The sequence below is a fragment of the Lepidochelys kempii genome, chromosome 4, assembly GCF_965140265.1.
Source record: "Lepidochelys kempii isolate rLepKem1 chromosome 4, rLepKem1.hap2, whole genome shotgun sequence".
NCBI classification, from domain to species: domain Eukaryota; kingdom Metazoa; phylum Chordata; order Testudines; family Cheloniidae; genus Lepidochelys; species Lepidochelys kempii.
The window spans coordinates 34,216,297-34,234,189 of record NC_133259.1 but is presented as its reverse complement, the minus strand read 5'-3'; the positions used below and the strand labels follow the sequence as shown (position 1 = coordinate 34,234,189).

At 41.1% G+C, this 17,893-nt stretch overlaps 1 protein-coding gene across 2 annotated transcripts in view; it reads right to left on the bottom strand.

The window, feature by feature from the left end:
* Window positions 1-17,690, bottom strand: part of ANK2 (ankyrin 2) — a 572,992-nt gene extending 555,302 nt beyond the window's left edge. Inside the window, exon 1 of one of the 2 annotated variants that reach the window (XM_073340925.1) lies at window positions 17,419-17,690. In XM_073340925.1, the coding sequence (XP_073197026.1) occupies window positions 17,419-17,490 (72 nt within the window). In that variant the 5' untranslated portion in view covers window positions 17,491-17,690. Of the gene's footprint in view, window positions 1-16,154; window positions 16,173-17,418 lie in introns of those variants that run through there. The other variant, XM_073340929.1, reaches the window with a different exon arrangement.
* Between the last annotated feature and the right edge of the window lie 203 nt (window positions 17,691-17,893).

Genomic DNA, 17,893 nt, shown 5'->3' with positions numbered 1-17,893 from the left:
CATAGTAGGGAGTTTTTACAGATACATATACAAATGTGATTGGCCACTAAATCTGAGCTTGGGGGGGGTCGGGGGAGGCGAATTTGGCCCTCCATTTCTGCCTTGCTGGATTCAAGTCTCTGACCTTCTTGCAAAGATAGAATGTGGAAAAGTCCTTAGTAAGGGCCCAATCCTTCTTCCACTGAAATCAGTGGGAGTTTTGCTATTCCATGGAAACAGAGTAGGTCCTAACCTCTCGTGTTCCCTAAGCCTACCTCTGACATCAGACAAGCTTATTTTCCCCACACTCTAAAACTGATGAGGAACTTCTGCCAAATAAATCCCAGTCTACCAAACGGCTTAATTGAGAAAGTGCACCAGCACACAACAATATCCCAGGAATAAGCCGAGAAAAAGTTAGAGTTTACAGAGTTTCAATGTTATTGCCACTAAAAAAAAGTTTTCAGAGATGGTCCTGATAACTAGCAGCACCACAATGACAAGAGAGTACCCCCGGTGATTCAGAAGATATCACATGATCATGAATAAAATAATAAAAGAAGGTTAAGGCTGGCATACATCTAAGCAGCTGATGGGCTGGTGTGATATCCCAAGTGAACGGACTGGCTTCTTGCTTCTGTGCACTGATCATCTGTTCCCTGAGAGAGTTACAGTACCTTGAACCAAAGATATGAATGTTCCAAAGATATAGATGCAAGTTTATAGATCTCTCTTGCACTGTCATGAGACCTTTCCTATTCATGACACACAAAACATTTCTCTCCCCGAAACCCCCACCCCCCCAACACACACACACACAGGGAATTACAATCTCAGCCTTACCCTGCTACTAAAGCTAAGCATGCCTTCCTGAACAGAGCAGCAGCCAGACTACCACGTTAGCAGGCTTTCTATACTCTTTCTATCCCAGAGTGGGGAGGGAAAGCTAGATTTTAGAGTGTTAAGAAGCAAAGGTAAACAAAAAATAGCCTCAGAGGATTCATGTAGCTACACTCAGTATATAAAAGGGTGGCTCAGACGTATCCTAGTCATGAGATCAAACAACAAACAATGAGATGCATTTTGTGAACTAATCCCCAACATGCAAAAATCAGAACTTAGCTGAAAGGGATTTCTTGGTCAGAGCTAACAGTTTGTCCTTGAAGTGAAGCAATGAAGTGAACTGTAACTCATGAAAGCTTATGCTCAAATAAATTTGTTAGTCTCTAAGGTGGCACAAGTACTCCTTTTCAGTTTGTCCTTGAACAACATTACACATACTCAACCTACTCCTACACTATAGGGGCAGTTTTGCCATGGATATCATTCAGAGTTGGATCAGGCCTTTGTTGCTTTCTTGAGAGGTAGAGGGGGTTGTATTTAACTGAGATAATGTTACTTAATTTAGGGGGGAAACAGACTACTTAATGTCCAAAAAATGTATGCAATTTTTAAAACATACGTAAAATTTGCAGGAAAGGAAGAGCCAAATCCTTACAGGTAGATTCCCATAAATTAAACTAAATCAGTACATATATTAATGAAAAAAACAGATGTAAAGAGAGGTTTCAGAGTAGCAGCTGAGCTCTCTCATTGCTTTACAGAGAATATGAGAACCTCTGCCCCTTAGGCCATCAGTTTGAATCCTGCATAATTTGGAAGAGATTGAAAGTTGTTCCCATCTAATGGATGTTTGTAGTACCTCGATGCGAAGAGTTAGGTGAGTCACAATTCTAGTTCCCATAACAAACTCTCAGCCATGCTTTGCACTACACATTGCAAGTTATTAGGGGCAGGGACTGTCTCTTTACCATGTGTTTGTGCCCAGCTCAATGGGGCCCCGATCTTAGTTGGGTCCTCTAGCAAACATTCCTGTAGCAGAGGTCAAAATTGCATTACTCGTGATATGTTTGGCAGAACATTTCCACATGCAAATTTCTGTTGGATGCTGGGGGAGTTAAAACAAGAAATAATCACAAGGCAGAGCAAAGAGACAAACCCACATGATTCAATCTTTTATTAAAATCTCTGGGGTTGGCAGTACTGATGAATATATTGCTTGAGGGGAGAACTGTATGAGGATGATAACGATGGATTCCTACAGAAGATACAGTATTAAGACAATGAAGAATAATGACACAACTGAGTTATTCCAACAGGATCCTGGACTCAGGCTTTCTGCACACTTAGGGCAACCACCCCATAACCTTAAACGAAGAGAGGTGGTGGGCAAAGGAGGGTACAGATCTCTCAGAAAGCCAGAGGCTCATTCCGGCTATACCCCTCCACATACCCAGGCACCTCTCCTGTGACTAAAGCTATTGCCTGAATGGGAAAGTAATACATTAGGAAAGGAAGGCATTTTTAACATATCATAATGGCTTTTAGCAGCCAGAAATGAGGAGACACCACCATGTGACTAGCCAGCTTTCCACAGACTAGAGTGGGCCACAAATCCCTGACTGGGAACCCTTGCCATATAGGAAGGTCAGCAACCTGATCTGCTGTAGGCCACACTTCAGACACAGAAGCAAAACTGGATCCAATGGATTAACAAAGCAAACACTCTTCCAAAATGTTTTGAAGGAATTTTTGATGAATGAATCTTTGTTGCATAAACAAAGATTCCTTTACTATAGGAAGTTTCAAGTCACTGCCCCATTATATACTGTACTCTTGATACTCTATGGGAGTAATTAAGTCCCACAGATAATTTCAAATACTTGACAACCACATCGACTTTTAAAAATGAGCTGCACAATTGGAGGCAGTGAAAGATACTTTTTAAAGCTCTGTTACTGTCCAGTATCAGCGGTCGGGTTTTTCTTCATATTGGCAATCACAGCTATGATGTATGACTTGACTAAGACTTTGATTTAATTACATCCAAAAATGTAGAGCAGTTGCACATAACCGGGACCAGCAGTGTGTGTCACAGATGAAGGAAAAAGAGATATAAATATTATCCACTGCATTATCAGACAATTTACTAGAAGAACATTTTTAAACATTACTCCCCAGAGCGACTTTGACAAACCCTTCAGATCTGAGAGTTGTATTTTGAGGCTGGCAGGGGAAGTGCAATTCTGACATTAGCATAGCTATCACACTGATTGTCCATCAAGGGTTAGTAACCACTCATCATATATTGCATATGAGTTGGTAACTAGCAATATTTTTTATCAGTTGACATAACCTTCAGATATAGCTGGTCATTCATTCACAATACTTCCATTTCTTTGGATAGTGTCTCATTTAAAATTATGATTCAAAAAGGAGACTATCATTACAATTTAAATTTAAGGGGAGCTTCCCTTAACAATGAGTTTTTAGTTCTGAAAACAGCTAATTTGCAACATTCGTTTTAATTAGCTCTTTTTCACTCAGTAATTCTTCTCTTGTCTCATCTCTAATTGCCCCTCTGCCTTTCAATATTATTCCTAATACTTTGAAAGAGGGTAAAATTTACTTAAACTAGTGGTGAGCTCTCAGACAGGTTTTTTTCATATGATTTAATCCACACATTCATTGACTTTGTTTCAGGATTCTTTTGGTGTAACAATGGATTATGAAAATACCTTGCATCTTTCCTGGGCTTACAAGATTCTGCAGGAAAATGAACAAAGGCTGCTGATTTTTCCCTTCCTTTTTCTTTAAATATTTATCATTTACTGAAGCATTATACAGACATCTGCTACATCACACAGAATTTCTGCTTTAAAATCATGGGATTTAATCCTGTATTCCTTACTCACTCAAAATGCCCACTAAGGACAAGGGGAGATTTTCATGAGCAAGGAAAGCAGGATATGGCTGAAAGCAAGTACAAGATAAGGAAGAGTCTATTTCATAGCATTGTACATAGCTATGGGTTCCACATTTTGTGAAAGCCTTTTTGTTTCTCAGTTTAAGTCAATTCTCAGTCTAAATTACCAGCTTATTGGCAACTTCTGAAGTCCATTTACAAGTTGCTATTTTTAAAAAGTTTTTTTAAAAATTCCACTGGGAGACAAAACATCCAGTTTAATAGATCAGCACAGTTTACTTACTTTAATAACCCAGGGGTTTATTCTCCATTCATTGCATACACATACTTAAAAAGGATACCATCAGGTCAGTTGAGACCGCAAAATTATGTTTCAGAAAATTAAGCACCTACAAAGTTTATCAAAATAAGTGTTTCCATAAATTTTATATTATTGTAAGGGAAACAATTTATCTTTATAGGAGTTGTCCTATGGGATTTAAAACCCAATCATTGCAGCATCCTGCTAATGTATGCAAACCAGCAAGTGAAACAATCTACACTAAGCAATCATATCCACCTCCAACAGCATTTGCAGGTTATAGCCCTGCGGTCTAGCCATCAACATGGTATAGCCTCTTCAATGCACGTACATAAATTCTTTGTAAGTTAATGGAATGCTATGGAAAAATAGGCCTATCCCAAAGTCTCTGACTTTCCTGACAAGGAACATTATAATGACTAAGGAATATCAAGAGCAGAATCAAAACTCACCAAATCCAGATCTCCTCACTTGCATTTGTCTTCAGGCTTTTGTATCAAAGGATAAGGACAGTTGAGGGGGAGGGATAGCTCAGTGGTTTGAGCATTGGCGCGCTAAACCCAGGGTTGCAAGTTCAATCCTTGAGGGGGCCATTTAGGGATCTGGGGCAAAAATTGGGGATTGGTCCTGCTTTGAGCAGGGGGTTGGACTAGATGACCTCTTGAGGTCCCTTCCAACTCGGATATTCTATGTACACACCTATTTTTAGCAACTGTCACAACAGTATTGCCAGCTATAGTAATGTTTCCATGCAATTAAGAATTGTCTCTTTTCCACTTCAAGTGCTTCACATGTTGGTTTGTCTATAACTACATCTTAAGCTAGAGATGATTATAGCATCAGGTTGTTAGCTAACTGAAGGATTATGAGTCCTGCAGATAATTACCGGTCTTCAATTAGCATCAGAGGGAGATACACATGAAGTCTGACACCATTTATAAACTGGTGTCATGGTATGTTTCACCTATTGTTTTACATAGGGTTTGTGTGGTAACTATATTAACCCTATTTTACAAACATCCTCTCACTTCTGGTTGTGTCCTATATCTACTACATCATTGTGGAAGACCAGGGAACTATTCAGCTAGAAAGAAATTTCACAGAAAACTTAGAGCAAAAACCCTTTCTCTAGGATTTCAGGTTTATTTTGACAGGGTTCCTCTCTCATTCAGTTCTCTTTTTCCTATCTCTGGCTACATTGCCTCCATGTGGGTTAAACACCAAAACCAGCTCTAAACAGTCCCAACGGGGGGTGGGGGGGGGGATCTTTCTCTTGAGCTCTGTATTCTGGTTTTTACACACAAAGCTCTTTTTAAGACTCTGCACCTAATTAGGCTCAGCTGTACCTGATTGCTTCAGCTCAGGCAGGCATTCCCAGCTGAGACTCTGAAAACCTCAGCTGCAATTTAACTCAAAGAGCCCCATCCCAGAGTCTGGCTTGGTATGGCTAATCTCCCTCGAGAGATATCACTAGGATTGTGAATGCCTCTCCAGAAGACACTGTTGTTGTATTAGTGTGGAGTGTAATTTACAGTCCTATTGTATTTTAATTGGTTTGATTTTTCAGGATAAAATTATAATGCAATTTAGCAATGGATGTTCCCATCTTCCTACTCAGGCTTTTATTTATTATTACTTGTACTACACTATGGCCTACAGGCCCAAAGTGACTGAGCCCCATTACGCTGGCTACTATCTATACATATAGTACGAGACCTAAGCAACTTCAATCAGAAGTTTATGTTTACAAACAGTTTTTATTTATTAATACTGCTTATCACTTCGTCCATTTTTAAGTGATATAAATTCTAATACTAATATCACAACATCATAATGCCCATTTTCTTTTTTTTATCAATGGGAGTCAAGCATCTAAATCCCTTTGAAGATCTGGGCCTTCCTCCAAGAAAAAATTGTTTTCTGCTAGCATATAGTGTACACATTTGTGTCTATACAATACACCCTGTATTTTTATATACAATATAAGGAGAGCTGATAGTGCCCTCCATAGCTAGCTTGCCTATCACCTTCCATTATAAAGAATCTTTGCAACCTTTTTCTTTAGAAGCTTTAACATCTCATTTGCTGCAAGACTTTGAAGCTTGGCAGAGACAAAGCCCTTGGGCTAGGGGCATGCCTTTTATTTGTCCTATGAAATTCTGTTTAGGTCTGGTTGAATTATAAACTTTTGAAAATCACCATTGCCTTAAAAATATTAGCAGCATGCCAAAACAGTAACACTGAACATGAACATTCTAAAGAGTGTTACTGTATATTATGATAGTCATTAATTACATGATCAAATGCTATTTTTCCATAGGAGTGCTGCCTCATTAAGTGCATGGAAGAGACACAGAAAGGGTTAGAATTAAGATTGCATGGGCAACCTTAAATATAATATCTCCGAATTTTTGAGTGTTTAACTTTGCAACTTGAATAATATTTTTAATGTAGTTATTTACACTGATTTATTTATGCATTAACTATAATTACCTTTTCCTATTATACCTTCCTTACACTTATTATACAAACAGTTTCACTACCCATTATGTTTGATTATTTTAAAATGCTGAATAGAGACTCTGTATTGGCATGCATTTTTCCCAATAAATCACACGTGGTTTACTGAAATCACGAATTCATATTTGTTCATTTCTGCAGACGTTCTCTTTGTTTAATGTTGTGCTGCCTAAGCTCATATGTCACCACTTTTACTTTTTTAATAGCTTTAAAAGGTCAAAATTAAAGATAAGATTGAACCAAAACTCTGGATGCTGATAAAGTGTTTAGAACTGGAAACTTTGTTTGGGTCCATCTCTGTTCATGATTAAATGAAACGGGTTTATTTATAAAGATCACATGGTAAATCACATAATATATCAGTTAATGTAAATATTCTGGTGATTGTCTTTGCATCTTTCCCTGACTTTTCTAAAGAGGCTTCATTCAACTGGATTATTTATTTATCATCTTCCACTTTTCAGTATTATTCTCAATATGAATATATTCAAGTATGTCTGTGGATAGTGTTTTATCATATACAAACAACAACAGTTAACATATCATTAAAGTGGCGATTATAGCCATACAACCTTCACCTTAATTCTGTCCCCTTCGGCCAAAATTCATGTGAACTGGAACAAGCAGGCGCAATTTACAACTCCCTTCACCAGCTGATCCCCCATGCACCTGACAGGGTTCACCCCTGGGAGGCCACAGGTGTTGCTGCTGCCTTCCCTCAGGATATTCCACCTGAAGTAGGCTGCTTTAATCTGTGACTGGAGCCAAACAAACACCCAGAGTGCTAGGGGATGAATTGCTTCTGCACATAATAGGGTTTCCTGGGATGTCTTATGCAACTACACTGGCAATCTGTGGAGTCTTTGGCAAAGAAGAGGTTGTGACCACTTTATACCAGTGCAACCTCCTCTCAGTGGATCTTTGGCTACAGCAGGCCATGGTAAAGGTCTATGCTAGTAGTAGCCAGCACAGGTCTAGGTTGAGTTTGATCCCTTGCATGTACATAATAATAGGGCTCTGCACAATTTTTTTTTAACTAGTCCAAAATTCCACATTCTGCATCTAAAGATAGAGCAAAGGCTGAGATTGGCCTCAGTTGAATCCCTAAAAAAAATAACATTCTCAGACTCTGGGTGGAGGGGGGGGAAGCTAGACCTATATCCAAATTTTGCAACTAGGCTAATTTCTAATAAATAGATGCAGTTCTTTTCCTTAATACAGTAAAATACTTGCATCAAAAATGTAGATAAGAGGGAAATTAGGACACTGTTAATGGATTAAAGAATCTTCCACCTCTGGATCACAGGTTTAAATCCAGCCCAGTTCAGTAGTGAACAAGCACTGTTACCATATGATTGCTGTTTGTTCCCTATGGGAAATGTGTCTAGTAATTTCAGACCAGTTAACACATCACAAAAGCCACTAATACTCTTTGGCACCCTTGCTGGCTGTCCCAGAAGAGTTACCATGAACTCTCATCTATTCTCACTCTCAGAACTGAAGCCCTCCAGGGATGAAGCAAAGTGGCAAAGCAGTGTAAGGAAGTTTTCTCAGTTACTGCCTGGCTGTACCTGTTCTGTAGAGAGAGAATGCCATCCTGCAGGGCTGTCAATCTGGCATCCACCAAGAGCAGTAAATTTAAAAATATGTATGTTAAAAAACCCTACAGATACCAAAATGAAGACAGTTGAAAAAGAAGGAAAAACATAGAGAGGTTTTCAGAAGGATTTCAGATTACTCAGTCACTGCTGCTAACCTGATTTTCCTACTGATGATTGGCTCCCACATTCCTAGGTGGTATATTTACTCTGTGTGCGTACTCACTAGAGCTAGTTGCAATTTTTTTTTACCAAAACCCTTTTTTGTCAAAACCAAAACTTTTCATAGGAACCGATGACACTTTTGTCAGAAAGGTTTCTCTTGTCCAGTATAGAATTTCTGGTCAAAATGAGGCACAGAGACCCACCCCAGAAGTTAGGGCATTCACCTGAGATGTACAAACCCCTGCTCTCCCTCATTTGGAGCAGCAACTTGATCCTAGTTCTCTCATATCCCAGGTGAGTACTCTGGGGACTCTTTCTCTCTGTTTTTATGAAATATTTTGAAAGGTCTTGGGTTAATCCTGATATAGACTGGAAAAATCTTTGTAATCGCGAACATTTTCATTGAATGGGAAAACTACTTCCTCACCACCTCTAATACCGACTTCACTGCTATTGCTGATCATGTTATCATCTCTCTCTCACCTGCATGTTGAATTTCTCACACTATATAATGACAGGTTTCAGAGTAACGGCCATGTTAGTCTGTATCCGCAAAAAGAAAAGGAGTACTTGTGGCACCTTAGAGACTAACCAATTTATTTGAGCATAAGCTTTCGTGAGCTACAGTTCACTTCATCAGACGCATTCAGTGAATGAAGTGAGCTGTAGCTCACGAAAGCTTATGCTCAAATAAACTGGTTAGTCTCTAAGGTGCCACAAGTACTCCTTTTCTTTTCACACTATATAATACATTCTGACACCTGTGCTTCTTGCTTCAGTTTTGTTTTCACTTTCACCTCTGGAATGCAGCAAAAGTCACTAGCTACAATTTCAGTGCTCCAGAGAATCAGCAACACTGATAAGAGGATGTTCCACCAATTTTACCCAAGATTATTCTTTGGTCTCTTGAATAAAAGTTAAACAGTGCCATTTAAAGGGATGTCTGATCATATTTTCATGCTCTGGTATCGATAGTAGTTTCTCTTTAAATTTATAGACAGCTCAAATCTGAACACTCCATTTTTCTCCCTTACATTTAAATTGCACTACAAATCATATTCTTTTCCTGCTAACGTATTAGGCAGTCTTCACTTCTTATGGATGATGAACAGATCCTGGAAGATAGTAAGGAAGAGCTGTTTCCTATTTTTTTCTCTTCATTCAAAATATTTTAATCCAAATATCACAGAGGACTCTCCTCCTCAACCTTCCCAGGGCTGTCAATCTGGCATCCTCCATACCAACTTGCAGAATCCGAAGTATGGGCGACAATATTCGTGAGCTACAGCTTACTTCATCTGATACATGAAAGCTTATGCTCAAATAAATTGGTTACTCTCTAAGGTGCCACTAGTACTCCTTTTCTTTTTGTGATAACATAAGTACATCAAAATGTAATCAGCATAATGGCTTCTTGTTAACGTACCCATTTGGTCTGTAACAGCCTGAGTTTATTGCCATGCTGCAAGACCTCTCTTCTCCCTTCCTCATAAAAAGCTGTGAGAGATGTGGTGGTGTGGGACTCTGGTAGTGGTTGCATAAGGAGAGTCAATAATTTTAGCTGTATTTGGGTTATTTGATTTCATCGTGGGGCTTATATCTTTGTATATGTACTATTAAATGTTTGTGAAGGGCATCCACTGCATTGTATAGATGCTGTTTCATTGCAGCCTAGTAAAAGTCCAAATAAGAAATACCAAACTCATATCCAAAGATCAGAAACATGACTGCTGAGTGGCTCCTTTCTAAGTGTAATTAAAAATAATTCTAAACATACAGTAGACAAAATGCATATTAAGCATATAAGAAAAGGAGTACTTGTGGCACCTTAGAGACTAACCAATTTATTAGAGCATAAGCTTTCGTGAGCTACAGCTCACTTCATCAGATGCATCTGATGAAGTGAGCTGTAGCTCACGAAAGCTTATGCTCTAATAAATTGGTTAGTCTCTAAGGTGCCACAAGTACTCCTTTTCTTTTTCGAATACAGACTAACACGGCTGTTACTCTGAAACCTGTAATTAAGCATATAAGGCATTTGTAGCCATGAAACACTTCTTTCATTATTCATCCCTACATATTAATTCAGAATGTTGTGTCGCTGTCTCATGTTCATTGCAGAATAAATACCTGAATTAAAAACTAATTCAGAATGCTGAAAAACTAATTCAGAATGCTAAAAAGTACTTGATTTGAAAGTAAAAATAATCCATCAGACCCCTAATGGAGATACATGTAACTGTGGCAGCTAACAAACTGACTGCTAGGTAACATTGTAAATCATTGCAATAACTCTTTCTAAAATAGTGAAATAAAGATATGCACAGAAAAATAAGGTTTTCAATTTGTCATTAAATTTATATCTGACTAGTTAGTAGTTAATTTCGCTACAGTCTGAAGACTGCTTTCCTTTCCCTTTGGTTGCTTCTGACCCCCAGGAGCCATTTTGGTAACCAAGGACAGCCAGGGTGTAGAGATGCCCCAACCATATACTCCTTTTACCCTAGACATGCCCCTTTGACAATGGTCAGGAAGGGGGTATGGTACTGGAATTTACATTAGAAGATCCTCCTACACACATGGAATACTCCACTAGCCATGGCCAGCCCACAACATTTTGACACCTGAGGCGGGAAGCTCAAATGACGCCCCCATGCTCCCTCACTTGGGCCAAAACTTTGAAAGGTCTCAATTCTGCCTTCTTCCTGTTCTGCTCCTCTCATGGTACTGCTCTGCTCCCTACCCCAATAAAGGAAAACTAACAACTTAAAATGCCTTGTTCAAAAATTTTAAGTAACACTTAACTTTCAAACGCCTGAACAGTAAATGTAACTTTTCTTGTCTGCGTAGTAAACCCTAGCATTTTTATCTGTTTGAATAATCAAAGTGGTGCTTTCCTTGCCTTCTTGGTTGCGAAGATTTGAACTGCTTCCTGAAGGTCCACAGTCTGGGCCAGCTCATGCTCTACTGAGATGGCTGCAAGGCCAAACAGCCTCTCCTGTGTCACTGTGGAGCGTAGATGTGTTTTTATTAACTTCAGTTTGGAGAAGCTGCGTTCTCCACTGGCAACTGTTACAGGAAGTGTTAGAAGTATGTGCGGAGCAACAAAAGCATTTGGAAAGAGGGTGGTCACCTTATTTGTGCACACATATTCCAGAACAGCCTTTGGAGTTGATCCTGATGAAATGTGTCTTGAAAGGGCTTTCAGTTCATCACCTAAATCACTTGCATCAATATCATGCATGTCATCATGTGTCAACACTGTCTCTAGTGCCCTGCATTGCTGGTGTAGGTCTTCTTCAGGTATAGCGAGGAGTTTGGGAGTATCATACAACTTCCCAAATATACTGCTGTGTTCCTTGAGCTGCATGAAACGTTCTTCAACTGAGTATATTGCACAACCTAACACCTGGTTAAAGAATTCAACTTTGAATTGTTGTTTGGGGTCTCTTATGGAATTATCCCGTGCCTCGTAATCAAAATGTCTTCTTCTTCAGTGACTCTTGTATTCTTGAATGGGTGGGAAAATAGCCTCAGTGTGAAGTTCTTCTGCCAACTTCTGTGCACTCTTCAGAACATTTTGAAATCCCTCATTTGACCGGTAAGACTGTAGGTATGACTTTGCTTTGTCCAGTTGTTCCATTGCTCCAGATATATCAAGGTCAACACCTTGAAGTCTCTTGCTCACCTGACCTCTCATGTCAGCTATCGCAATTCCCGTATCTTCCAGCTTTTTAAGAAGCACATTTGTCATACCAGCTCCTGTAGTATCATCAATGTCAATAAATTCTAGAAAATGCTCTCTGACCGTCACCATTGCAGGAACATTTTCACTAGGTTCTGTTGTTGTTGCAAAACGCAACATTAAAGTAATTTGTTCCGTATGGCTGATGTCAGGTGTGCAGTCCAGAATAACAGAGTAATATCTTGCTGACTTCAGATCTGCCGCAATCTTCTGTTTGACTTTTGTTGCCAGTAACTGTATGATCTCATTTTGAATTGTTTTTCCATGGTAGTGGAGTGTGTACATTTCTTGGGTGGTGACTCTTCTTAGATGCTCCTGGAGTACAGCATCAAACTCACCCATCAGCTCCACAATTTTAAGGAAGTTTCCACTGTTTGGCACATACAGCTGATCTGAAGTGCCACGCAGTGCTAGGTTTTGGGTAGCAAGCATTCTCACAATGGCAATGAGCCTTTTCAGAACATTTTGCCAGTAAAGAGACTCTGATGCAATCTTCTCTTGATGCTGATCATCTATGGTGGCCTTTAACCATAGTCTCATCTCAAGCTCTTTCCATCTGTGGAATGCTTTCTGGTGATTTGCTTCTCTTGGCATGCCAGATTTCTTGCCAGATTTTTCCAGTCCTTTGTTCCTGTAGAACCCAATGTGGCTGGAACATTAGACTGGAAGAGTTTGCAACACAAACAGTATGCAGCATTCTGGGGTTTTGAGTACATAAGCCATGGCCTCTCCACTTTGTCACCATTGGGGATTTCACGCCAGTAATGTGTTGGATGGAAACTTCTATTTTCATTGTCTTCGGGGAACATGACATTTTTCATTTGCTGTGGCCCATGCAATACGAGGAAGTCCCTCAGGCTACCGCTCAAGTGGGTCTACAGTCCTAGACTTAAGGAACTAAACTCAGCAGCAGCTGTTTCTTGTGCTTCCACCACACTCTTCTCTGATCTACACTTTTCTTCAAGAATGTGCATGGTTACATCCATTTGAGATGGAGATATGAATGCTGCAGTAGCTGCTAGGTCACCTGCATTCTGACTAACTGGAAGATCAGGCATCTCCTCACCACTCACATCCTCACTGGGGCCGGAAGGCTCACCATGAACATTTGTGTCTGTGTAGCTCAGGAGAGCTCCTTCCTGCTCAGATAGAAAAGCTTCCTTTGCTTTCTTTCTTTTTCTGAATGCTGCCCCAGAGGGGTGTTTTCTTCTCTCACTCATGACTGCTGTTCTGTACCCGCTATAGTGGCTCTCTACACTCAGTTGAAGGGGACAAATAAGCAGGTTACGAGCAGGGCCTGAGTGAGAGAAGACATCAGCGTCTTAAGGGCCTAACTGGCTCCTACTGCTTCAGCTGACTGCCTGTTCGCCTCAAGGGAGTTCAGGGAAGGAGCAGGAAACAGGAAGCTCCCTGAGAAGCTGGTGTTAATCAGTCCAGGCTCCTGGGGGTGCTAGGGAGGTATATAAGAGGATCCTCCTCCTCTCTCTCCCTGCAGTTCCTGCTGCTTTCTGTTATTCCCTTTCACCTTTTTTCCTCTCTGACTGTTATGTCTCTTGTGCCCTCCTTCCTCCAGCACAGCACTCCACCATCACTGCGCATCTAGAGCAGAGAGAATACATATGCACCAGCAGCAGACACAATTTTTACACTCTGGGTCCTAGTGGCACCCCGCCAAGGTCTGGCACCTGAGGCAGCCGCATCAGTTCATCTCATGGTAAGGCCACCCCTGCCACTAGCCACTTGAGCACACGTAACAGCCCAGTGAAGCCTATGGTATTTGTCTCACTTCCCCGGTATGTAACATCTCACTTTTCTTTTGGATGGAATGCAATATTGTCTCTGTGTCTTTAATATTACCATGTAGAGAACAACTCACTGGTTCTAGAATGGCTTCTCTTTTTCCCTTCCCTCTGTGGACTGTGGCAACAGCAACCCCCAACTGTTTGCTATTAAAAATAAATAACTGGAAACGTAATATTCAAGTCATATTCATGACTTAGATTCTGACCATAGATCTAAGAAATGCACCAAAGGGTTGAAATGTGCAGGAGGATCAAATCAAATTTCTATTGAGGTGAGTCGCCATAGCAGCTCTCAGTCACTACAAGGGATGATTCTGCATATCTGGTTCAAATAAACATACTGAATAAATTATAAGCAAACAAGCTACAAGTTTCTCTATGGCCTGATTTCTCCAAGATTCCTAGTGTTTAGGTTTGGGACCTGATTTCTTCAAGGTCTGATTTCGTCAGGTCCTTGCTAGCTCTTTACTGTAACTTCTTTTTGTCCCAATACTCCAAGTCTTTGCTGATTTCACTGTGTAGAAAGGGTCAAATGAATTCAGGAAAGTCCCCTATTCACTTTGCTCACTTCTAGAATCAAACTCAGACTGAACTATTAAAGCCCGGATACTTTCTTCCTCATGTTCCGTTTCCAGCTGGGAAGGAACAGGAAGTGCCAAAATACTTGAAAAAAAGACTGTTCTTGTGGTATTTCCAGCTGGGGCCAGAAGCAAATGTGTCTTGAAATCTCACACAAAAGCCTTGTTACCCAAGATTTCCAGCCTGACCTTTCAATACATAATAGATTTGGCTAGTTCAGATAATCATCCAAACTTCTGAAGGGTTATCTGAACTCCAAAAGCTGAGATTTCCCCATAAACACTATCACTACTTTGTCAACAGAAGATACAAAGAAGACTACATATGTGGCACACTAATCTGATTACTTACCAAGAATCCTTTTTTGAACAGTTTTTAATTTACTAATTTTATCATCTTAATCATGCTACTTTTGAAGTCCTAATATAAAAAGCAAACTCAACGTTTCAGACCTTAGCAGGACACGCCCATTATTATCTATTCTATTTCTAGTATGTTCAAAAACACTTGCAGAACAGAATCACTGTAATTCCCTGCAGTCAGAAGTTGGCAGTATTTCTGTTCTACTTGAGTGGATGAAGACCAGGCCAGGTGGAGAATGGCAAAATAACTCTAAAAAACAATTTCAAAATTCAAAAAATGCACCAGTCACTACAATTTACAGCTCTTTTTTGCAAATTGCTGCATTATATTAATTAGGAATTGTATTCATGTGCTTCAATAAACATGTCTCACCCACAATAGTAACACACCCTAAAATATTGGTGAATGTATAGCTACTGTTATTCAAATTGTTTTAATGTAACTTTGTATTAATCTCTTGGCATCCTGATATAATTCAATATATATACATATGAGTATTATATTTAACATACATGCATGTATTACACATGCACACCTACATAGTATTTGAAATAGTCTTGTTTGTATATTTATATTAGAATGTTAAGAGGTAAGGAGAGACGTGTCAACAGATTAATAATTAACTGTTTGCTTTCAGTGCTTTACCTTTCAGTCCTTCTGCCTGTTAAAATTCAGTGATACTTTGGTTTTTGGATCCCTCACCATCAATGTTCATAAAATGACATCATCTAGCTCACTGAGTTGGGAGGGGTTCTATATGATTGGTACACACTGATGGGAAAGGCCCATGTGTTTTTTGTCATAATTTTAATGTAATTCAGTAGCAACTAGGGTCCTACTTTCTATATATTTATTTAGGAAGTATTAACAGGTTTACAAATCCTTGCCATGTAAATATCAAAAATACACAATGATTGCAACAGTGAATTTTATTTAGAGACATTATATAGGAATATTGCTATCAGATCTCTCTCTTTTTTTTTTAACAGGGTGGTACCACATTACAAAGTGAGCGTCATCACAACATAGGGTCTTGCTTTCTACAACTGAATTCATTTTAGAAAATTTAGTGCATGTCACTGAAGAACATATTTATTAGATTTCAACAGTATAGATATCTTATCTTTGCCCTTGACACAGCATGTCAAAATCAACAGAAGCAACAGACAGAGGCAGCAAGATGGCAGTCAAAAGAAAGATCCAGTACAGCATAGTCACCAGAACTTAATTAGATTACAAACAGGTAGATCGACAACCCCTTAATTTTTCACTGAGTTGCCAAACAAGTGGAATGAAGGGAAAAGAAACTGAGAGTCCTTATAATACTACAACTTACATGAATCAGACCATGAACCCCTGGAGATCCTGATGTGGAAAGCGATGTAAACCGAAGGTGAGCATAACACTTGAGAGCATTTCTAGATGTTATCATAACTTTTCCATGTTTACATTGAATTTCCCCTCCACCCGCCCCCACCCCTTCCCAACAACTGCAGCTCTGATCATTTACAGAGAAAAAAACCTGCCATCTGCTATCCTCACATATCCCCACTTCATTTCCTGAAGCCCAATCCTAGCTGAGCCAGTAACCAAGGAAAACTCCAAACTTCATCCTCAGCCTGCCTCCTCCTGTATCAGAGCCACCCTTGCTATCTCCGTGTCTCATCAGAGCATGACAATAATAACACAGCCAAGAAAGATCACACTCACGCCTACACACATTGACATACCGCCTCTGTGCTACCCTTCCTGTCATCAGTGCATCTGCAGATCACAAGCATACACCACACAGCTCTTAGACACCCAGATGGCTTCAGCCCCTCTTATATGACACAGTGCAAATAGAAACCCACATTCCTCTAGAATACAATGATAAACTCTGTGTCTGTGAGAGAGAGAAAAAGAGACAAGTGGTGTTTGTCAGTCATACAATGTCCTGCTATTTGACTCTTCCAGGTTATGTGGTGTTTCTCATGTGCAGTGTTTTGTGTGTGAGATGAATGAGTCAGGCTTTGCGTGGGTCTGAGATGTTTTAACACACGTGGTGGTTAGTGTCATCTGTGGTATTTGGTTCAGTGCTCTCTATGTCAGACGTGTGTCTGCTGTGTGTGACACATGGTGTCAGTGTGAAGTGAGCGTGTGTTTGTTTTGTACAGGGAGCATACATTACTCTGTGTTATGCATTCCACGCAGACTGTGTTGTGTGCCAGTGCCTTGCAGTGTGTGTATTGTGCAGCATCACGTCAGTGTGCGCCAGGCTGTTATTACAATGTGTGGTTGTACCAATGCCGTGCAGGGCGTGTTGTTGCGCCAATGCCATGCAGTGTGTTCAGAGGCACTGTGTAGCAGTGCCATGCAGTGAGTGGAGGGAGGCACTGTGTGGCAGTGCCATGCAGTAAGTGTTGTGTGGCTGCGTGGCAGTGCCGCGCAGTGTACTGTGAGACAGTGGAGGCTAGTGCCATGCAGTGTATCGTGCGGCAGTGCGTAGCAGTGCCATGCAGTGAGTGGAGGGAGGCACTGTGTGGCAGTGCCATGCAGTGGGTCCTGTGAAGCGGTGTGCGTCAGTCCCAAGCTATGTGCCCTCTCCAGGGTGCACCCACCTGGCGAATGCGTGCCTGGCTGGCGGGGGGAGAGGACCCGCCTCCCGGGCCGGGGGAGGTGGGGGAAGCCATCTTCCTGCTCCTGGGCTCCTTCTCGTTGTCACTGTGCTCTCCCCAGCCCTGCCGCCCGGCCTCCGCCTGCGACCGCCGCAGCCGCCTCCCGGCCTCTCCTCTGACAGCGCCAAGGGCAGGAGGAGGGAGCTCTGATCATCCCAGAGCCCCGCGCCTCGCCGCGGCCGCGGCCGAGCGCAGCGCCGTCCCAGCCAACCCGGGCCCCCGGCGCGCCCTGCAGCGGTCGGTGGGTGGGAAGGGCTGGAAGCCGGTCACCGCATGACCTTGCCCGTGGAAGTCCGCGCCAGTGCGGCTGTGCCTCCCCTCGGGCTCCGCGGCGGGGCGGCTTCTGCGGCAGCCGCGCACACCAGCCTCCAGCCCGCGTGTGTGTGTGTGTGTGTGCGTGTGTGTGTGCGCGAGCGAG